Source organism: Monodon monoceros, unplaced genomic scaffold (genome assembly GCF_005190385.1).
Source record: "Monodon monoceros isolate NGI ecotype Baffin Bay Population unplaced genomic scaffold, NGI_Narwhal_1 Super_Scaffold_20, whole genome shotgun sequence".
In the NCBI taxonomy this organism is placed as follows: Eukaryota; Metazoa; Chordata; class Mammalia; order Artiodactyla; family Monodontidae; genus Monodon; species Monodon monoceros.
The window spans coordinates 71,219,535-71,243,546 of record NW_021703777.1 but is presented as its reverse complement, the minus strand read 5'-3'; the positions used below and the strand labels follow the sequence as shown (position 1 = coordinate 71,243,546).

General features: G+C 33.7%; 1 protein-coding gene across 2 annotated transcripts in view; it reads left to right on the top strand.

Annotated features, from left to right (window-relative positions):
* SLC30A9 (solute carrier family 30 member 9) overlaps positions 1–23,234 on the top strand; it is a 71,580-nt gene extending 48,346 nt beyond the window's left edge. Inside the window, exons 11-18 of one of the 2 annotated variants that reach the window (XM_029234957.1) lie at positions 2,061–2,196; positions 3,833–3,872; positions 5,034–5,105; positions 5,696–5,803; positions 8,095–8,260; positions 12,989–13,118; positions 14,968–15,081; positions 21,775–23,234. In XM_029234957.1, the coding sequence (XP_029090790.1) occupies positions 2,061–2,196; positions 3,833–3,872; positions 5,034–5,105; positions 5,696–5,803; positions 8,095–8,260; positions 12,989–13,118; positions 14,968–15,081; positions 21,775–21,819 (811 nt within the window). In that variant the 3' untranslated portion in view covers positions 21,820–23,234. The remainder of the gene's footprint in view (positions 1–2,060; positions 2,197–3,832; positions 3,873–5,033; positions 5,106–5,695; positions 5,804–8,094; positions 8,261–12,988; positions 13,119–14,967; positions 15,082–21,774) is intronic. The other variant, XM_029234958.1, reaches the window with a different exon arrangement.
* The last annotated feature ends 778 nt before the right edge of the window (positions 23,235–24,012 follow it).

Here is a 24,012-nt window from a genome sequence, read left to right as displayed (position 1 = left end):
CAAAATTACTTATTTGTAAAATGAGTATGCTCTTTAGGGTATATTATTTTGAATTATATTAGTTATTTGATACAAAGACTTTTTTTCTGTTGCTTCTACTAACATAACCAGGTGGAAATTTTGAATTCCACATGTATTATTTTGTTTTTAACAAGCTTCTGTAGTAGAATTTGAGCAGTCAAATTTGCCTTAAGGCAAAAAAAAAATACACTTTTATTTCCATAAAGGAATCTGCCTCTGTGCTTTATATAAATGCCTTTCTTTACTTGAAAGCCAGGCACTCCTGTTTTCATATAAATAATAGCATATTATTGAATATCCTATAACTATCAGTAAGCTCGTACAGAGAACAGCTACCTTTCTAGTCTGCTAATTACACATGATTATAGCATTTTACTATGTCAAAAAAAATTTTTCCTGACCAGTTTTATATGCCAAAAATTTAAAAACAGGGTAAAATTTAAAAGCTTTAGGTTGCAAAGATTTCTTCTTAAGATATTTTCAACAACCTACTTTAGTACTGCCCAATAGAATTTTCTACAATAATAGAAATATTTATTTATACCTGTTCATTGTGATAGTCACTAGCTGCGTGTGGCTGTTGGGCACTTGAAATGTGGCTAGTGCGACTGAAGAACTGTATTAAAATTTTATCTAGTTTTAAGTAATTTAAATTTAAATAGTCTTACGTAGCTAGCGACTTACATTGGACAGTGCAGATCTACATAGTTAAAAATTTTAGGGACTTCCCTGGTGGCGCAGTGGTTAAGACTCTGCGGGCTCCCAGTGCAAGGGGCCCGGGTTTGATCCCTGGCCCAGTACTAGATCCCACATGCATGCCACAGCTAAGAGCTTGCATGCCACAACTACGACCCAATGCAACCAAAAAAAAAATTTTTTTTAATGAGAATCTCCAAATTCCTTGAAAACACATAAAATGAAAGTAATGCCATTTAATTTAGATCTTAATTTACCTTAACTTAAATAAATAAATATATCTCCTTTCTTACTTTGGGGGGGGGAAGCTTTAGAAGAATATAAATTGTTCTAAATCAAGCTGATAGAACACCATCACATCTATAAACTGATAATTTCCTATGGCAAAATTACATATTTGCAAAAAGAATTCAAAAAGCAATTTTAATTCAGAACTCTTGTTTAAATTTGCATCTGCTAGAAGGGTGCCATAGAGTTTGGGTTTGGGAGTAAATTTCCCAGAAAATACTTTTATTAATGAATGATTCTTTTCCTCTTGTAGTATCCCATATTTTAAAATTTCTTATTACTTAGTATTTTATTGGTACATACAGTAATACAGAATAATGCACACATTGACCAAAAGACTTTAAAAAAAACCCTGAGATTTAACAAAAAAAAATTACCATAAAAAAACCCAGAAAACTGAAGCTCTTAGTCTTTTAATGATGGTAATTAGTGGCACTTCCCTGGCGGTCCAGTGGTTAAGACTCCGCACTTGCACTGCAGGGGGCGTGGGTTCGATCCCTGGTCTGGGATTTAAGGTCCCACATGCTGCTCGGTGCAGCCAAAAAAAAAAAGATAATAGTTACTGTGTGTTACACTATACAGAAACAGCAAAAAGTATCTAGCATCAAATTATAAGTAATATAAATTGTAGGAAATATAAATTATAGAAGAAGACAAATATTCAATTAGAAGCTGCATTACAAGTAAATATAAATGTTACCATCTTCATTAAACATCTGAATGCATTTAAAAAATAAATTTTGCCTGCATTTGTGTTACATAAAAGTAAAGTTGCTCTAGTAAATCAAAGCAAATATATGAAAGAGGGGTTAGAAAATACCTGAATTAAATCATATTCACTCTTTTTATATAATTTCAAAGATCTTGCAGTTTTTTCCACTTCATGTATTGATTTTCTGATTAGATTTGAGTTTGGCACTTACATTTTACTTAAATATAAAATCATAACATCATGATGTTATAAGAAGTTTTTTTTTTTTCATTGACCTATTAAACATTTTGAGAGGAAATCATTTGTATTTCTTGTAAACTATATTATCTTTTTTATTTTTCAGGTATGGATTTTCAAATATGCGCTATATTGCTTCACTAATTAGTGGTGTTGGTATTTTCATGATGGGTGCAGGATTATCTTGGTACCATGGAGTCATGGGATTGCTTAATCCTCAACCAATAGAATCTCTTCTATGGGTAATCTTCTCCCTTCCTCCCCCCTCAGTTTTGAAGTAATATGAAATAGTGATTAAGTACAGTAGAATGCCTTTGTCATATTGATGTTAAAGAATGGGACTAAATATACCTTCTTGACTGTAATATAGGGTTATGTATCTGTAGTTGTGTTTTTTAGAATGTGACTGGACATGACCTCTAAATCCATATGATTCAGTGATGTTGAGCAAGAATATCTCTGTAGGTACAGTTGTTAAACACTTCGTCCTTGGTTAAAATTTTGGGCAATTCTGTTAATTTCTGCTGTTACTTTTGAAAAGCAAGAAGACCTCTGTTCACTTTTAGTTCCAAGAATAAATGTCCTATCAGTAGTTAAAATAACCATTCCTTTGTAACAGTCATATGTTAGAATTTTATTTAAAGTTAAACCTTCTCCTTTTCCTCATTCTGGTAGGAAGCCTACCTTGAGAGAATGGGAGTGTGGTTCCCTTCTGTATTTTTTCACTTAAGGGCTTCTCTTCTCTCCTACTTCATAGATTGCCTCTGGCAGCACTGAAGGTAGAGATAGGGGACAGAAAGGTACTACTTTACTGGTACCAATGTCATCTTGCACTGGTTTCCACTGGCCTTTGTAGATACTTAAAGCTGTCTTCTTTTCCTCTCATGGGAACTTCTTGGAGATTACTCTGCTTGGCAGCTCTGATTGTAGCTCCCTTGACAAGTGCAAATTGGGCATGTGGCACCCCTGTCAGCTTCTGTATCTCACAGTGTAGCTCCAGACTATTTTTGCTGATGTTGCCAGTAAGATTCAGTGGAAAGAGCCTAGAATTGAGTTAGGAAAACCTGTATTCTAGTTCTTATTCCAATACCATTTCTATTTACTCAAGCAAACCACACAGCCTTGGAAATCTCAGTTTCCTTAACAGAATTAGAAGAGTGTTGGACTGGGTTCAAAATTTTTAAACCTCTGTTTCAGGGAAGCCTAGGGTTCCGAAAAGGTAATATTGAAAATTCTATAGATATTTGATTTGAATTTCACTTAAAATTAAAAAAAAATTGTGTTAATTATTTCTATATATCTTGGATTAAAGCTATTCTTGGTATCTTTATCTAATTCAAGAGCGTCTGGGATTGTAAGGAAAGTGGTGTTATCTTCCTCCCCCAAATTGTTTACTTTATATAACTGCTTATCTTTCTGAATGAGGACTGAGGAAGGATTCTCTTGGTGCTGGGCAAACAAACAAAATTGAAAGTTACTGGGTATGGTTGTGTATCTTACTGCATCTGGTATCCACAACCCTAGATTTCAAATGCTTGTGTTCATTTTGAAGTTCAAATTTTTTTTTTTTTTTACTAATTAAGTAATTCTTTTATATCATGAATTTAACTTTAGTCATGGTATAACATTCTACGCTGGGGGGTGCGTGTGTGTATTTTTCAAGTATTAAAAAATGAGATGGCCATCAAATTTTTAATTTTTAATTGTTTCTTCTTATGAAGATACCATCTATCTCGTCCTCATTTGAACTGTTTCCCATCAAAATCCTTATCTGGCTAGGATTTGAATTTATGTTTCCATCTTAAACATTGTTTATGCATGAACTGTTGTAATTCTTTAGTGAGATATCAACTTATGCTTTATTTTTATATTTCCTAGGCATATTGTATTTTAGCAGGATCATTAGTATCTGAAGGAGGTATGTACTGTCACAGAATCTTTTTATTCTTAACTTAGTAATATATATTCAGCAGTCTATTTTTATAGATTGCTAAGTTCTCTTGATTAAAGAAAGCTGTGGAAATAGGAATATACGTTTTATCTTCTTTGAGGGAAGAAATTCTTCGTATAATGTACTATGGTTGTTCCTGTAAGATAGGGCAAGTTTGGAGAAGCTTTTTATTTTGTTCTTGAGTATCATATCATTTGAAATGAAGTATAAAAACATAACTAACTATATACTGAGGTTTTTTCTTTTTTTGGAAAGTAAAAAACATTTTTATATTTTTATACAGCAGGTTCTTATTAGTTATCTGTTTTATACATATTAGTCTATATATGTCAATCCCAATCTCCCAATTCATCACACCACCACCCCACCCCCTGCTTCCCCAGTTTGGTGTCCATACATTTGTTCGCTACATCTGTCTCTCTATTTCTGCCTTGCAAACCTGTTCATCTGTACCATTTTTCTAGATTCCAATGTATGCGTTAATAAACGATATTTCTCTCTTTCTGACTTAACTTCACTCTGTATGACAGTCTCTAGGTCCATGGAGCATAAAAACATAACTAACTGTATACTGAGTTTTTAAAAATCCGGTTTTAGTAACATTTATCAGGGAGGACTGTCTTTTTGCAGTACAAATATGTTAATGTTTCTGAAAGTTTCAGCCACAGCAGTATTATGACAGAGAAGTGCTAATATCATGTATGAAACTGCCTAATTCACTGCTGTACTCACAGTATGCTTACTTCTAAAACATTGTCATTTTTTGTGCATCATCCTTTCATCTTTGGCAGTCTTATAAAATGGTGATAGCACCACCTGCCTCAAAAGGTTGGGAGGATCAAAGTGATTTTGCTTAGTGTGGTGCCTGCCAGCTAGTAGCTGTCTGGTAAATTAAGGCTGTTGTGGTGGTAATGATATTTAAATTATTGTGGTTTAGAAATATGGGATTCATTATATCATAATGATTAATTGGGGTCTTGATAATGACTGGTTTAATATAGAACTTTTCCTTATTGACAGCCCTTAGCATTAAAGTGTTGTGCCTATTTATTTATCTTTTGAGATGCCATCTTTAAAGTTTGGAGGCATGAAGTTTCTTCCTTGCTGATATGAATGCTTTTCTTTCAGCAACACTTCTTGTTGCTGTAAATGAGCTTCGTAGGAGTGCTCGGGCCAAAGGAATGTCACTTTACAAGTATGGTATGTATTTTAGAAACCTAGGTGTATTATTTCATCTTCTTTGTTTCCTTAAAATTGCCTAGTGCTATTATTGCTTTGTTCCATATAGATGTGTACAAAATATATCTCAGTGTCTTCCCTGTGTGGCTCTTACTTATATATCAGCTCTTTTAAAAAGAGAAATGTAGTGTAATTTGAACAGCAGTACTTTATATTTGGATTTAACTTATGTGAACTACAATATTTCTGTGTATGCTTATATAACTTGAGAAAGTAATTTGACTTTAAATATCTGTTATTGTTAACATTTAAACCAAGAAATTATATTTATATTGAACAGGGTTTTAAAAATCAGGATCTCATACATTTTTTAATCTTAATTTTTTTTTTTCTTGGCTGCACTGCACGGCTTGAGGCATCTCAGTTCCCTGACCAGGGATTGAACCCTAGTCACAGCAGTGAAAGCCTGTAATCCTAACCACTAGGGCACTAGGGAACTCCTTCTTAATCTTAATTTAATTAAATTAATGGATACTTATTAAAATGTTATCTGATAGTATCAAATTAAGATTTCAAAAGTTTCTTTTCTTGTCTCCACCCCAATGATTAAGTAATGGAAAGTCATGATCCTAGTACAAATGTTATATTATTGGAGGATACTGCAGCAGTGTTGGGAGTGACAATAGCAGCCACTTGTATGGGCCTTACTTCTATAACAGGTAAATATTTCTCAAATTACAGGTGCTTTATTTGTGCTACTAAAATAATTCTCTAATATGTGGGAATTTTCCTTCATATCATTGAATAATTTTAAACCAATAGATTGTTAAATGTGAATTTCATACTAACCATTTGTTTGTATAAGACAAATAAGATGGTAAAAGTGTTCAGATTTTTGAATTAGAAATTTCTCTTAGTTAGAAATAAAAAAGGCTGCTAATAGAGCATTTCTGTAATGCTCGAAGCCTTTCTAGCTGTGACTTAATAAGTTACACAACTACACAGAGCTTTAAGTTCTTTATCTATAAAGATATCAATAGTATTTGTCCTAGTGACCTTACAGGTTTAAGATAATATATGAGAGAGAACTTTAATAAACTCTGAAGTTCAAAATAAATATACATTGTAGCTCTTGTCCGTTTGTCTTTTTCTACTATTAGTACCAATAATAACTGCTGTCGCTTTCCTGTTTCCTTGATTCTTTACTTGCTTCCATCCTCATTTTGGTAGCTAGATAAATGTTTTGAAGGCCAGTACAGCACAGGCGGATAAGAAGACAACAACCATTTTATTTTTATTTTCTAAAACAAAGGAACCATTTAGTATGAAAAGACTCAATTTCTGAGGTTGGAATTCTCTTGAAATGGTACTACCATTCTTACCTGTTTGTCCTAGCGTATTTTAAATAATTTTAGGTGATGAGCTTCCACAGTTCTGCAGTGTTTCTTAAAATAGCCTGAAATATGAATAGGTCTTTCTCATTTTGAATGTATATTTTAAGAGTAAACAAGCATTCTCTGATGTTCACTGTGATCCAAAATATTTCTAATTGTTTTGATCGTTTTTCTGGTTGACCTTACCATTTTAGACATTTTTTTAGACCTAAATTATTACTTAGCAAAATTTTAGGCTTAAGGAAAGTGTGACTTGATAGGTAAGTTGACTTTTAATAGATTTTTTTTTTACATAGTATTATAAACCAGTCAAATCAAACTTATAAAATGTTTTGTTTCAGGAAAGTTTCACATTAATTTTTATTTAATTATTTAAATTGTCATTTAAATTAAATAACATGCCAAGAAATAAAATATTTTCCAGCTAATAATTCTGTGATTTCTGTAGGATTATTAATAGATGTATATTTTAAAATGAAAATAATTAATTAAATTTGGATTTCTAAAGAGCAGTATTTGATTTTGAACTCTATAATTACAAACTTGCTAGTGGATTATGTTTTACAAATGGATGTATTTTTACACTTTAGTAATACAAAATAAGTCATTCAGTTTTTAGTGTTATATTTTGACTAAATGTTAATAAAACTAATGTAAATTGAGATTTTTTTAGTAAAACAAAAAATGCTTTTATCAAGCATTAAGAGAGTTAAATTTAATATTGACATTTGATCTTTGGAATAAAAAGACTTTTCATTATAAAAGCCTTGTGTGTAAAATTTATTATAAAGATTTAAAGTATAATATTTATTTATGTCTGTTATATAAATATTAACCTATGCATTCATAGATAATAAATCAACTCTTCTCATTGGTTCTGGAAGAGAATAAAGCCCTAATAACCTAAGGCAAACTTTAGAATCAGAATCATCTGGCAGGATTGGGAAGGCACATAATGCTAGACCCACACCCACCCCACCCTGAGCCCCAGATTTCTGATGTAGAAGGTCTTGTGCGAGGCCTGAGAATTTGCATTACTACCGTGTTCTTGAGTGATGCTGACGCTGCTGGTCAAAGGACTGCACTTTGAGAACCACTGCTCTGAGGTAGCCATTAGAGGCAAGGAATTAACTTCCTTTTTTTTTTTTAAATCTAGAATGGTGCTAGCTATGTATCATTCTTGGTTGAATGAGATAAGAGTGCCTCATATAATTTTTTGTATGGCTTAGTTCTTTCACAGAATCTTGGTAAGAATAAGACACAAAAATGGTTATTTCTTTTAGCTTTTGATTTTACAATTATTTTGTCAACTTGGGATAGGAAAAGTGCTACTGATATATCAAAAAGAAATGGACTCTTCATTGTATTATTGGTATGTCTCTAATTTGAAAATGCTCTGAACCCTCACGCATGTGACCAGGTGCAAGAAACAGATCATAAGTAATTCAACTGCATAGAATAGTAAAACTATTAGGAGAAAGTCACTAAAGGAATTAGAAATGAATTTCCGGTCCCTTGATTTACTAATTCTGGTTCTTTGCTCACTAAAGCTCATTGAAATAATAGAAAATGTTAATTTACTGACTTCTACTGACTTCTTTTGTGCTTTTATTTAGGCAATCCACTGTATGACAGCCTAGGTTCTTTGGGTGTGGGCACCTTATTAGGTGTGGTCTCAGCATTCCTCATCTACACTAACACAGAAGCACTCTTAGGGCGATCCATCCAGCCAGAACAAGTACAACGGCTTACTGAACTCCTGGAGAACGACCCATCAGTAAGGTCAGCTTATTCCAGTGATGCTGTTAAGGTTTACAAAAACGTATTAAGAAATAGAAATGCTTGTTTTGTAAATACTTCCAGAAGAGGTTTTGAATTCCTAGCCTTTAGAACTTTTTTTTTTTTTTTTTGCGGTACGCGGGCCTCTCACTGCTGTGGCCTCTCCCGTTGCAGAGCACAGGCTCCAGACGCTCAGGCTTAGCGGCCATGGCTCACGGGCCTAGCCGCTCCACGGCATGTGGGATCTTCCCAGACCGGGACACGAACCCGTGTTCCCTGCATCGGCAGGCGGCCTCTCAACCACTGTGCCACCAGGGAAGCCCTAGAACTTTTTAATCTTATTACTTTGCAGCATTGCAACCTTACAAGAAAGCAAGTGAAAGCATGTCGGACACTCCCTAAGTTTCCTTTTAAATTCTGTATATCTTTAATTTTTAGAATAAGGAACAGTTAGATGATGTAATGGGAACAGAAGTTTGCCTCTTTAATGTGGAACCACTTGTATGAAACCTTCATATTTGTATTTGCCTTATATTTGTATTATAATTACAAATTGAATATATTAAACTTAAGATTTTTATTCATGGGGATATGATTACCAAGTTGAATATAATTTATACTTTTTTTGAAAATAGACTTCTTGTTTTAGATTATATTAAATGTTTTTTCCATATAATCTTTATCTTTAAATGATATACAAATAAAGAATTGAAGAGTTAGGAGGTAATCAGAAGAGATGCAAAGTTCTAATAGGACTTTTTAGTGAACTTCCGCAGCAGTGTAGTTTCAGAATGAAGGGGAAGGAACAGTCCTTTAAAATCCTGCTTTTGGGTACTTCCCTGGCAGTCCAGTGGTTAAGACTTCACCCTGGTTGGGGAGCTAAGATCCCACATGCCTCGTAGCCAAAAAACCAAAACATAAAACAGAGCAGTATTGTAACAAATTCAATGAAGACTTTAAAAATGGTCCACATCCAAAAAAATCCTGATTTTTCTACTACTTACGTACATATGCATATATAAACTTTAAAATAAGAATGTATTTTTCTTAATTAAAATCTTTTAAGTTAAATCTTTTAAGAATGACCTCTAGGACTTCCCTGGTGGCACAGTGGTTAAGAATCCACCTGCCAATGCAGGGGACAGGGGTTCGAGCCCTGGTCCAGGAAGATCCCACATGCCGCAGAGCAGCTAAGCCCGTGAGCCACAACTACTGAGCCCATGTGCCACAACTACTGAAGCCCATGCGCCTAGAGCCCGTGCTCTGCAACAAGAGAAGCCACTGCAATGGGAAGCACACGCACTGCAACGAAGAGTAGCCCCTGCTCACCACAACTAGAGAAAGTCCGTGTGCAGCAAGGAAGACACAACACAGCCAAAAATAAATAAATAAATAAATTAAAAAAAAACAAAAACGAATGACCTCTATATCTTCATCAGTAGAACAAATGAGTATGTGAGTAGTAGATTTATATTCTAAGCTCTATATGTTTACTCTTAAGAAGTAATTACCTACTGGATCAAGATTTGAAATTGAGCATTCTTAGAATCAGTATTAGGCTTAGTAACTTAATGTGAGATACTCCATATTAATATCCTTCCCTTGTGATGTCTTTGTCTGATTTTGTTATCAAGGTAATACTGACCTTATAGAATGAATTGGGAAATGTTTCCTCCTCTTCTGTTTTTTTAGAAGAGTTTATAAACAATTGTTATTATTTCTTCTTTAAATGTTTGGTAGAATTCAGCAGTGATGCCATCTGGACATGGGCTTTTCTGCATGGTTAGTTTTTTGATTACTCATTCTATCTCTTGTTATTAGTTTATTCAGATTATCTATTTCTTCTTGTGTCAGTTTCAGTAGTTTGTGTCTTTCTAGAAATTTGTCCATTACTTCTAAGTTATCTAATTTGTTGGTGTACAGCTGTTCCTAGTATTCCTTTGTAATCCTTTTTATTCCTTTAGGTTTGGTACTAATGTCTCCTCTTTCATTTCTGATTCTGGTAATTTGAGTGTTCTTTCTTTTTTCTCTTGGTCAGTCCAGCTAAAGATTTGTCAGTTTTCTTGGTCTTTTCAGAGAACTAGCTTTTGGTTTAATTGATTTTCTTTGTTTTTCTCTTCTCTGTTTCGTGAGTTCCTGCTCTAATCTGTATTATTTCCTTCCTTCTGCTTGCTTTAGGTTTAGTTTGCTCTTTTTCCAGTGTCTTAAGATGGTAGGTTAAGTTTTTTATTTGATATCCATCTTCTTTTTTAATATAGGCTTTTACATTTATAAACATCCTTCTAAGCCCTGCTTTCACTGCATCCTATAAATTTTAGTATGTTGTGTCTTCATTTTCATTCACTTCAAAATATTTTCTAATTTCACTTTAGATTTCTTCTTTGGCCATTGGTTAATCAGGGATGTGTTGTTTAATTCCACATATTTGTGAGTTTCTCAAATGTCTTTGTTACTTCTTACTTCATTCCATTGTGGTTGCCGAACATTCTTTTTATTATTTCTGTCATTTTAAATTTACTGAGGTTTGTTTTATGGCCTAGCATATGCTCTATCTTGGATAATGTTCCATGTGTACTTGAGAATAACGTATATTCTTCTGTTGTATGGAGCATTGTGTCTGTTAGATTTTATAGTGCTCACGTTTTCTAGTTCCCTGTTGATTTTCTTGCCTAGTTGTTCTATCCATTATTGAAAGTAGGATGTTAAAGTCTCCTGCTGTTATTGTTGAATTGCCTATTTCTCCTTTCATTCTATCAGTTTTTGCTTCATGTATTTTGGTACCCATTTGCTAGGTATATGTGTGTTTATAATTTTGCATATATTGTTTATAATTAAAGTCTAAAAAAAGAACTGTAAATGGAAAGACTCACTGACAAATTTGAAATTTTCTGGAATAGTGATGATCTGTAGATTAAATTGTTGGAAAAAATAAATGTTAGTATTCTAGGAAGTTCATACAGTTTTTTAAGCAATGTATTAGTTATCTATATTGCTCTGTGACAAATTACCCCAAAACTTTGTGATTTAAAACAACATTTATTACCTCACAGCCTCTGTGGGTCAGGAACCTGGGCACGGTTTACCTAGGTCTCTACCTTAGGGTTTCACATAGACTGCAGTCAAGGTGTTGGCTGGGACTGTAGTCATCTCCTGGGGAAGGATCAGCTTCTAAGCTTTCTCATGTAGTTATCAACAGGATTTAGTTCCTTGCCATGTGGGACTGTCCAGCATGGTAGCTTGCTTAATCAAAGTATGCAGATTGAGAAGACAATAGATATTGAGTGTGAACACGATAAAAGTCACAGGTTCATCATCTAATCTTGGAAATGACATATCATCATTTTGCCGTGTTCTGTTGGTTAGGAGCAAATCGCTAAGTCTAGCCCACAGTTGAAGGAGAGAGGGTTGCACAAGGGCCTGAACACAGGAGGGGGTGGGGGTGGGGGTCATTGGGAACCATGATAGAAGCTGCCTATCACAGTTTTCTGTCTGCAGTTAGTTATGTGTAAGAACATAGGGAAGAAGTATATCAGAACATTTTTATTAACTGCTAAATAAGTATTAGTCAAATCATGAGTATTTTAAATCTTTTGTTAAGACTGAGTTAGATATGCTATTTTTAAATGAATAAATTATATAACCTCTTACCAATCTGGACAAGTTCTATTTCAGTCTGGGCATACATAACTTTATAAATATAAAATCATTAATTCTTATTTTCATCTATACTTCTTTATTCACATAGATAAAGAATTTTAGACTCAGTATTTAGTAACTTGCTTAAGATCTCTCAGAAATTAGAGTCAGATGTTTTAAGAGTACTTGGATTCTCACTTAGCCTTGTTTTCCCAGTAGGATATCTCTATGTCCTCAGAATTCAGAGTGTTTATAATTTTCTTATGTATCCTCTAAAGAAAAGATATTATAATGATTACTCTAGAAAGAAAGGAATTTCTCAGTAGTTTTCTGGAGAAAATTGATTCCTGAGGATTAGGGCAGGAGGTATGGAAAAGCAATTATGCTTGAACGTCTGCTTCCTTTTCTGGAAGGCAAAATGGTATAATGGAAAGACCACTAGGCTTGGGTATCTAAAGATCTGGGGGTGAGTCCTGGCTCTCCTGTTGCCTAGATGAGTTACCTTAGGCAGGTCACTTATGCCCCTCTGGGATTGTTTTATCTGTAAAGTAAAGATGCCATCTTAATCTACTTCATGAATGTCATTGATTAAATGCCTGCTGTGTAATTGGTAGCATATTAAACATTTTATATATGTTGGTTCATCATTCCCCACATCAGTCCCATTAGGTAGTTATTATTAACCTCATGCTAATGGAGTACTTCACAGAGTTGTATGAAGACTTTTAAAGAAGCTATTGAAAAAAGGAAAAAAGGATTATAAGATAAAATGACAACATTGTAGAAAAGCAATTTTTTTTGTTTTTTAGAAAAGCAATTTAGAGTTGATTTTTTAATCCACAAACTGTGTAGTTCATATATATACAAATTACCATAAAATAGTATTTATTGTTTACACCTTCGTATGGCATTATGCAAAAAGAGCTAAATGAACATTTGTTTGGAAAATGATAGGTGGTGCTTAATGGCGAACACTCTGAAAGCCATCTTAGTCCATTTTTCATCACTGGTAGTAAAAAACAAGAATTCTAGACTTTTTGCCATTAAAATGTATGTCTGTGTAAATAAATTTGTATGTATTTTTATTGGTTGCAGGGCAATTCATGACGTTAAAGCCACAGATCTAGGATTAGGGAAAGTAAGATTTAAGGCAGAAGTAGATTTCGATGGACGAGTTGTTACGAGATCATATTTGGAAAAACAAGATTTTGACCAAATGCTACAAGTAAGTTAAAGTATTTATTGATTTCTTCTTATATAGCCAAGGGTTATAAAAATTACTTCCTAAGTAAATAAAACTTTTTCTTTTATAAGTCTTAAAAGTCACTTCAGGTTTCAACTGGTTCAGACAGTAGAAGAGGTAACTTATTATTAAAGTGCTTGTTGTGTGCCAGGCGTTTTATATATGTTACTTTATTTACTGTCAACAGCCTGTGAGGTAAAGAAATAATATTTTCATTTTTATATATAGGCCAATTCAGGCAGAGAAAGATTAAGTAACTTGCCTAAAATTGCAGAGCCATCATATGGAATCAGATGTGAATTCAGATCTCTGACTCCAGAATCCATGCTTTTTTTATTAAGAGTACTTTAAAAGAAAATTTATACAGGATAATATAATGAACAGAGCAGAGGCTACCGCTTGCCTTTGTCGAATATTAACATTTTACTGTACTGTACTTGCTTGAGATCTTAAAAAAAGAAAGAAATCATTACAAAAGTATTACAGCCCTTGTTTCTCCTTATAGATCCCATTCTCTTTTCTCCATCCCCAGAACTCACAATTATCTTGAATTTAGTACCTGTCATTTCCTTTCAGTTTTTTATACTATTCAACATTTTTCTTAGCGTAATATGTAACACTTTAGATGTTTAAAAGTTGGTATAAATTGTATCATATCATATGGTTTCCTCTATAAGTTGCTAAACAGCATGTTTTTGAGGTTCCTCCTCCGTGTTAATATATATACCTCTAATTAATTTACTTGCTATTTAATAGTCCATCTTACTAAAATGCTGCAGTTTGCTTATCCAGTCCCTACTTCACGGACAATTATATTGTTTCAAGTATTAAACTATTGGAAACAGTGCCACAGTGGCATTCTTATAGATGTTTCCTTGTTTGCATGTGCAAGAATTTCTTTAGGGCATTACATAGCTAGATTTAAAGTATAGGTGGGCCATTGGATGAACATATCTTCAGCTTCCTTAGATATTGGCAAATTGTTCTCCAAAGTGTGTCAGTTTAACTCCCACCATCAATGTATCAAAGTTTCTGTTGCTTCACATTTTTGCTAGATTGTATTGACAGAGTTTTGAAATTTTTATCATTATGATGGATATGAAATAGTATCCTGTTGATTTAATTTATATTTCCCTGGTAGTAGTGAGGTTAATAAACATAGAAATTTATTGACCATTGGGATTTCCTGTACTTGCTTTGTTCGTTTAATTTCTGTTATTCTGACAGATTTATAAATGTTTTATTTTTAATATGCTAGATACTAATCCTTCCTCAGTTGTGTATATGCAGATAACTTTCTAGTTTATAATTTATCGTTCCACTTTGTTGTTGTACAGAAGACTTAATGTAGTTTTTAATTTTATGTCAAATTTGTAATCTTTTTCTCTATGCTTTTTATTATCTTTCTTGAGGAACCCTTACTTCTGTATCCCATTATCATAAAAATATTCTGGTTTTCTTCTAAAAATTTTAAGGTTTGTTTTTTACCCTTAGGTTTTCAATCCACTTAGAATTACTTGTTTAATGGTCTGAGGTAGGGATTTAGTATTTTTTTCCTCTAAAAAAATAACTTCCCCAGCACTATTTATTGATTGTCTATCCTTTTCCCACTGATTTTGCAGTGCTACGGTCTGTAGACCGTTGTACTCAATTTTTTCTCAAATTGAGTTTTCTTTTTTGAAATATATGGTCCATTGCCTATGGCTTGAAAGTTTTTCATTTTTCATTAAACTTAACGGTGTTGGTTATAATTTTTAAAAGAAATTATCAGTGTACCACTATGACTTTCTTAAGAATCTGTTTCATTTTTCTGCTATCGTTTTCTTTATAGGAAATTCAAGAAGTGAAGACTCCTGAAGAACTAGAGACCTTTATGCTTAAACATGGAGAAAATATTATTGATACTTTAGGAGCTGAAGTAGATAGGCTTGAGAAGGAACTGAAAGTAAGATATATTCATAATAATAATATAATACAGTGTCAGCTACTTTTTGAGTACTTATCTATGTCAGGCACTATGCTAATTGCATCAGTTATATGCTTTTATTTTCTCAGTAACCCCATGATGTATCAGTAGTTATGGGCGAGAAAATGATTGGGTTAGAGGAGTTGGATAATATATTCAGGGTCGTATAGGACTTGCGATTTGAACCTTTGCTGTTCAATTTCAAATTCCATACTTTTAACCACTATTCTATACTGCTTGCTTAGTTTCTAAAATAATCGTTTTTTATCTTTTTTGTCTGTCTTTAAATAAGAAGCGTTTCTAACATTTCTAGAGAAAGGTAAAAGGGAAACTTTAGACTCTGTTCTAAAGTTAAAAAAGAGTGTGACCTTAAACATATACATACATACTGCTTTAGCCCGTCTGACATTATTTTATATTTTCTGTTTGTTTCTGTTCAGTTGGAGGTCATTACAACCTGTTGGCTTTTTACTGAAATATTACCTAACCAGACTGCCTTTAAAAAAGTGTCAGTGCTCTCAAATTGTCATTTATTGACATTTGAATTCTAATTGTTTGCAATGAAGGAAACTTGTAAATGATCTTTAACGGTTTATAACTTGTTGAAGGCAATGTATTTTCTTTAGCTGATGTTGATTTTTGTTTAGTTTTGTTAAAAATTGAAGAGAAACAAAGACAAAAATTGAAGGGAAACATTTCTATCACTATTTTACTATCTTTTAGAATCTAGATATGTGATCAGATTAATAGAAGCACTTCAAAAGGGATGATTTTGTTAATGTTAATATTATAGTTCATGAGCTTATCAGGCATGATTTTCAGAATTTCTAGATGAACAATTCTCAAATATTTTGATACTAGGATTCTTAAAAATTATTGAGGACTCAAAGGTTTTTTTAGTTATATTTATTTATATTTACCAAATTATTAATTAAAATTGAGAAATTTAAAAATATTCATTTAGAAAACATAATAAGCGTATTTCATGTTAGTATAAATAACAGTTTGAAGGAAAGTAACTATAGTTTCCAAAATGAAATAAATAGAAGAGTGGTATTTTACATTTTTACAAAAATCTAAGACAGCTAGATTCCCATTTGTGCTTCTGCATTCAGTCTATTACCATACGTTATTTTGGTTGAAGAATATGAAGAAAAAGGAGGAGCCTTTTTAAGTATTCTTATAGTTTTTCCAGATACTTGGTATTCTCTTTTAATATTACACCAAAACCTGACAACCGGTAACCTCTTAAAGCATAGTTGTGCTGTGAAATCTGAAACCATATCAATGAACTTTTCATATATTGTTTGTGAAGTTAGGGGGCACAGTCCAGAAGACCACCTTCATTTCTAACACCAGTTGCAAAGTTCAGGTGGTTCCTAAGACCACCCTCAGGTTTGATAATTCACTAGGAGGACTCACAGAACTCACTGAATGGTTTATTCTAATGAAAGGATACAGATTAAAACTAGCCAAAGGAAGAGATGCATAGGGCAGAGTTCCAAACCTGGAGTTTCACTTGTCCTCTCCCCATGGAGTCATGGACGGTGTTATTTTCCTGACAGTGGTGTGTGACAGTTTGCATGGAGTATTGCCAACCACAGAAGCTCAGCCGAGCCTTGGTGTCCAGAAATGTTCTTGGGGCTCTGTAGTTGACTGCTTGAGTGGATGACCTTTCATCTCCAGCCCCTCTCAGGAAGAGCCGACACCTTTAGTTTCCACCCGCTTCTGGAGGTGGACAAAGATAAACAAAGACATAATTATCAGGCAGAATATTCCAAGGACCTAGGGATTACCTCCCAATAGCCAAGAGCAAAGGCCAGACCTCGCTTTGAGTATGATTAGCAGTCTCCTATACACTATTATATTAAAATCTGTTGGTCTGTCTTTATACTCTGATTGAATCTTTTTTTTTTTAACATCTTTATTGTCTGATTGAACCTTTTTAACCCATGCTTGATTCTTTAACATTATGAATTAGTCATTTGGAAAATACTGGCTCACTGAATTTATGCACATCATGCAAATGTTGATACATTTCTAAGTAGTGGGAAGCTGTCAGGCTCATGGTGGTGGATATGAGTTTTTCAACATTCTAATTTTGACTTGAAAGCTTGCATTTTATTATTAGCAACAAATACTGTTGTTTTCCTTGAAGTAGTAGGCTCATTTTGTTTATTTCTTAAGAAGATGCCTGCCAAATACCCAAATTTGAATAACCATAGTTTGTTAGTTATTCTTTCAAGTAAAAAGGGTGTTGAGATAAAAACCGTCTGATTGAGCTCATTCAAGCAATCACAGGATGCTTTTCCTTGTGACAACATCAGACTTCAGCATGAAGCACAACTTCCCATTTTGTCACCGAATATTTTTTTAAAGTGTATTCAGGGGTTGAAGTTTAATAAATCAATAGTTTTTACTACTTCATGAAGGACATTTTAAAGTGAAACTGGCTTTTTTTAAAAAAAACAACTGGGTGGCAATAAAGGAGCACAATGACTACCAGTATGATTTGGTGCAGGTTGCCTTGAGTTGTGTGAAGGTGCCAGCAGTTTTATCCATGCTATCAGAGGAAATGTCAGCATAGTAAAAAAGGCAAAAAATATATTACTGTAATTATGAAAATAGTTTTGACCTCGGAGTCCCCCCTGAAAATGTCTCAGTAACCCAGTAATCCTTGAACCACGCTTTGAATACCATTGTTCTGAATAAAATGTGAGATGATCATTTTTTTGCAAGGTGATTGGAGATTGAATAAATGTTGCATTTCCATTCTATCTGTTTTTATTTCCCTGGCAAGGAAAATAATGGACTTTTAAAACTAACTATTTTGGCTTTACTCTTTAATAGAAACAGTGTCAGAAGCCAATTTAAGAATAATTAACAAGTTGGCCATTCTTAATTGTATTTACTCTTATCACAATCAGATATGCTTATTATTATTCTTTAAGCTAAGTTTGTGCTTTAACTAGAAGCTATTAAATCATTAATAGACTGAATTATCTCATGTTTTTGAATTATATAAGTCTTTCAAACCAAGAAGCCATATTTTGCCTACACTTTTAGGTGGAAACATCCCTAAGGTGGTAATAAGGTAAATTAATATCAAGTGAAAAGAAAGTTCTTCATAGTTAAGGTACCAGACCAAGAGAATGCATGAAAATAAGCTGATTTTCTTTTGAAAACAAAAACTTTGTACATTGGTATTTTCGCTCCTTTTTAGTATCTAAGCATAGTTGCCTTCTAAGTTTAAATTTTAATAATTATTGAATTACTTTGGAAGGTCACACTCAGTGATAAAATTCTGCAGGATTATAGCCATCTCTTTGAGTAAATGCCATTGATCTAAGTATTAGAACAGGCGATATTTTTGGCTTGAAGTCTGTAACTTATAGTGCTATGTTACAAATAATAGAGGCTAATTTATAAAGTCCCATATTATAATGTGAAATACATCTTGTTCTTATTTTGAAATTGTTTGAATTGTTAACGTAGATTTTTGTTGTTGTTCTACCTCTATATTCAATCAGTAGATAGACCCTTGTCCTATATCTCCATGAAGTTTTTTTGTTTGGGGGGAAATAATTCTATCGGAAATTAATTCAGTGGGAAGATGCCATAGCAAATTTCTAATAAATTCCAGTTAAATGCTCTGCCCTTTACTGTGTCTTTTGCATCTCTAATTACATCCTCCTGTAGTATTTTCTTTACTTGAGTCTACAGCATTGTAAAATAAATTATGTAATTTGGTTTTTATCTCTGTGTAATATGAGTGTTGGAAGAAAATCTGTGATGTGTAAAATATTCCAATTCACATTGAACGGTGCCTCGGACATAATAGACCAATAAGTATTTGATGAAAAAATGAATGAAAATTATAAGTTGGACACCAATTATTGATTTTCAGTTCTATTTAACAACTATATATTCATGAATATATGAATATATTAATTTCTGCTATGCACATGATATCTTGTTACACACTAAACATTAAATTTTAAGGATATTCTTTTCTCATTCATTCAGCAAACACATTGTGTGTGTCTGCTTTGTAATGGACACGTACATTTTAGGAATTTGGTTAATTTTCTCTCTGAAAACTTGATTTTAAAAAGCAGAGTAAATTAACTTTTTAGTTTCTTTTTCTTAAGATCAGATTTTTATTAGTACACATTTGTTATATAGTGCTTTTTAGATTGAATAATTTTAAACTTTCCATGAACAGCTAAAATTTTTCAAGTCATATTGGGATGAGTAAGGGTTGATTGGAATGGGAAAACAAAATTCAATTTCATTTCTGTTTGAGGAAGTCTTTTTTATTCCATATTGAATTTAAGAAATTCTAGACAGAGGGAATAGTTTAAGATAAAGAAAACACTGAGAACAAAAGTATCCTCTGCCACCCCCTTGTGGGGTCCCTGGTCACTCTTACCTTAGGACCCAAGAGGAAAGCACCCCTAGGTACAGTTGACCAGCACTAGTTGTAAGAAAAATCCCAGTGCACACTAAACAGAAAGAGTGCTGGAGCTGGAGCTACACTCCAGTATTATACCAGGTTTTTGTCTTTATAATTAAATTTGTTTAATATGAATAATATGCAAATGTTCCTGGGATATTATTTTTTAAGCTAGGAGTTATTAATCCTGACTGATTATTAGAATCCCTTAGAAGAGCTTTTTTCCCCTTGTTGATTTATTTATATGGTTTTTATCAAATAATACACACAGTTTACAAAATCAGACAGAACTGAAAAGCTTATACAAAAGTGTCACCTGCCTCGCCTTCCTCTGTCGTTAGTTCTACATTTTAGAGAGAACCATTTTTAATACTTTTAGTATTTCTTTTATATTTACTGCCGTATTTCTAGATAAGAATCTGACATTGCTCCTCCTAACTTAAACATTTCCTCTTAGGTAGGTATAGGTTTAGTTATTTTATAAGTCTCTTCTGTCCCACAGTCTCACAATATCATTATATTCACTTTATTAAACTTTTAATTCCCCCCACACATTGTGTTAGATGTCCTTCCTTTATGTATCCATAGAGGAAAAATCCCCTCAAATCTTTACTTTGCTCTGTAGTAGCAGACTCTTACAATCGCCTGCTTACTTACCTGTATTTCCTCACTAGAGAGAAGTTCATTCAAGGCAAGTGCTATTTATTTCCCGTTCATTGTTGTATACTTCAGTGCTTGGTACAGTGTAGGCATATAATAAAGATATTTTTAGGGACTTCCCTGGTGGTCCATTGGCTAAGACTCTGCGCTCCCAATGCAGGGGGCCCAGGTTCGATCCCTGGTCAGGGAACTAGATCCCACATGTTGCAACTAAAGATCCCACACGTGGCAACAAAGATCCCACATGCTGCAACTAAGACCTGGAGCAGCCAAATAAATAAATACTTTTTTAAAAAGATGTTTTTCATCGTTAATGAAATTCCTTAAGGTTTTTCACAATCTGGCTTCTGCCTGTCTTCCCAACCTCATTGCTTTTTGCAGCTGCTGTTCTAACTATACCATACTGCTAGTGCATACTTTCCAGGCTCTCTTGACTTTGCTCATGCTATTTCTTTCGTCTAGTCCCTTTTCATCATCTATCTGGAAAATTCACCGTAATCAAACCTTGTTTGGATACTATATCCTCTGTGAATTCTTTCTGGATCTCATGAGCAAAAGTAATCTCATGTTTTTGTTTCCAGAGTTATTATTTAGTACATTAAAATAGTTAGGAGCCTTGGGGTCTGGAGTCAGGCCTGGAATCTATCCTGGCTCCATCACTTACTAGCTGTGTGACTTTGGACAGGTTAGTTAATTTCTTTAACCTTCATTTTTCCCATATGTAAAATGGAAATAATTGGGTTATTATGAGGATTTTAAAACACACACTTCCCGTGAACCCCCTTACTTATTATTAGCATAGTACTTGACACAAGAGTAACCGCTCAATATATGTTAACTGGTTATTATTATTAGCTATAATGCTTTTTTTTTGTGGCTGTGCCAGGTCTTAGTTGCGGCAGGCAGCCTCCTTAGTTGCGGCTCATGGGTTCCTTAGTTGTGGCATGCATGTGGGATCTAGTTCCCTGACCAGGGATCAAACCCAGGCCCCCTGCAGTGGGAGCGTGGAGTCTTAACTACTGGATCATCGGGGAAGGTCCCTATTAGCTATAATGCTTTTGCTCGTAGAGGTTATTCATACACTTTTCTCTCTGGCTAAACTGAGTCCCTCAGGGTAAGGGTAAGCTCTACTTTGTAGCACAGTGCTAGATCAAGACTATATGGACTGTTACTAGAACATATAAAATAAGTTAATATCAGTTTAGTCTTTCAATTATTATTATTGCTTTGCAGTGATTTTCACCACAAATGAGCATATTTCCAGTGCTTTGCAGTGCTTGGCACATACTAGATTCTTAATCCATTATTGTATTAATGAACATATGGACAAAACTCAGGGAGGCTGGACTACTTACTGTATATTTTATAGTGTATAACTGGTCTATTCATCTATTGATCTTATGTTTTTCCCTCTGTAAATATTTCTCTTGCTAGTATGCTACAATGAAATAGTTTGACCAAATGTTTTCATTGGCTTTAGTGACCACAAGGAATAAAAGGAAACAGAAAATTGTCTTTTGCTATTAATAACGTAGCGGTGATTTTTTTCCTTCCAGAAACGAAATCCTGAAGTTCGACATGTAGATCTGGAGATATTATAGACTTGATGGAATGAATCACCTTGGAGGGAGTCTTGGAAACAAGTTTGCCAAGACTGCTTTCCCACACTGAAGGAGTCAATGCCATTCAGAAGCCGTTTTTTTTTTAAGATGGAGGAAATATTTATGTAAAGAGCAATTCAACAGTCCACAGAACTAAAACAACTTCTTCTAAGAGACATATTACAAGTTGAATCAATTTGGAAATCGTGTTTTTATGTTTCAGCAGGAAACATTTTGGTTACTTAAATTGTTCATAATTTCTCATTTTAGCCTGTCAGTGTGTATTGTACCTTATAATCATGTTTCCTTTCTTCACATTGGTAAAAAATAAGCAGCATCTGTAAGATTATGATTTTTAATTTTATTGCCAGTGAAGATTTCACTCCATCAGAACCTGTCAATCTTGAACATTCTGGCTAAATCTTGGTTTGCGGTTTTTAAAACAGTCACTCCATTTAAAAGTCTGTCTTTCCTTATAGAATGTAGACATTATTTTAACGTACCTTGTTTTTTTGCCCTGAGCACGAAGAGGAACACTTTCCTAACCTAGTTATCCATAAACGTTCATTCCAGAAAGGGCTTTGTTACTGAATGGAAGGAAGAGATTTCAGTACACTCTTTTTAGGTCATGCTACTTGCCATTTTGTAAAATTTCTTTTCTCTTCTTTGCTTTTTTTTCCTTATTTAGTTTAAGTTTCCTAGTGATAGGCAATATAAAATAGCCCAAGATATTTCCATGGGCCAGTGTGATGACTGGTTTTTTGTTTTTGTTTTTTAACTGGCTTCAGTCCCATAATGTTTTTACTAGGAGATAATGCATTTATAAGCATTTTAACATGTAAAGTGGACTAGAAATATTTATAATTTCACAGACAAGACAGCATTTTATTTTTAATTTATTTTAAAAGAGGCACTACTTGTGTAAATCTGAACTGTGGGATAGTTCTTGCTTTGAGAGATAGAGAAGTAAACCTCTTATGCGGAAACTTGTGGCCATGACTTTTGTTTGTATAATATCATAAGACAGTAGTGTGTCTGTAACATGAGTTTCTTGCAGTTACAAATGGGCATTTAGCATAATGTATGATTATAATATTATGTGATAAGTAGCTTTCTAATGATCATAAAGTATCAAGATGAAAAAACATGCAATTCAGTAATGGAAACTTTAGTGCAAAACTACAGCTGTGTCTCCATTCATCAAAAGAATTCATATGCACTTTAAATTGTTCAGGTACCAGTGAGCATTGTCCATGCAAGAGTGGTAGCTGGGTGAATAATCTGCTGGATAAGTGAGTGCTTAAGGACCTAGGTCAGTGTCTAAAAACTTACTTAGATTGAAGTTTATGAGTTATAGCAAGTTATAATGCTGGAAACAAAAAATAAACATTTGATTAAAGGGTTTGTAATAGTAATTTTTTGATTCAGAATTGTTATTTACTGGGAAATTGTGAAAATTTACATTGGTGTACACTTTTTACCACTACAAAACATTTTGTGTGCTGTACATTTTAAGTGAAATAACATTCCAGTTTTATTTTTTAAGATATGAAATTGTTTTATACATATATATGTACATACACGCACACAATTTGTTCTTTTTTTTTTTTGCAATACGCGGGCCTCTCACTGTTGTGGCCTCTCCCGTAGCGGAGCACAGGCTCTGGACGCGCAGGCTCCGCGGCCATGCCTCACGGGCCCAGCCGCTCCGCGGCATGTGGGATCCTCCCGGACCGGGGCACGAACCCGTGTCCCCTGCATGGCAGGCGGACTCTCAACCACTGCGCCACCAGGGAAGCCCAATTTGTCCTTATGGTTTCAAATTATTCACTCCTACTTTTTAAAAAACTTTTTTACCCATTATAATTAACTCTACTTTCTGTGTCTTCCTCCTTCCCCTTTCCCACCTGCCATTTTGTTTATTCCATGTCAGTGTGCCATGTGGGAAGGTACCAAATTATATCCAATTTCCTCCTAGTAAAATTACTCTAAAAATTTTCGCAGTTAGACAAGAATATTAACTCATTAAAAAAAACTCAAAAGCTGATGCGCAGTAGTTATTCCAAATGGTAGATTTTTTTAAAGGACTCCCTGAAAGAGGCCAATTCCTGATATTTCTTTGGGTTTTCTAACCTTATTTTGATTGAAGTCATACCTATTCTTAAATAAAAATTGAAGGCTTATGTTTCTGTC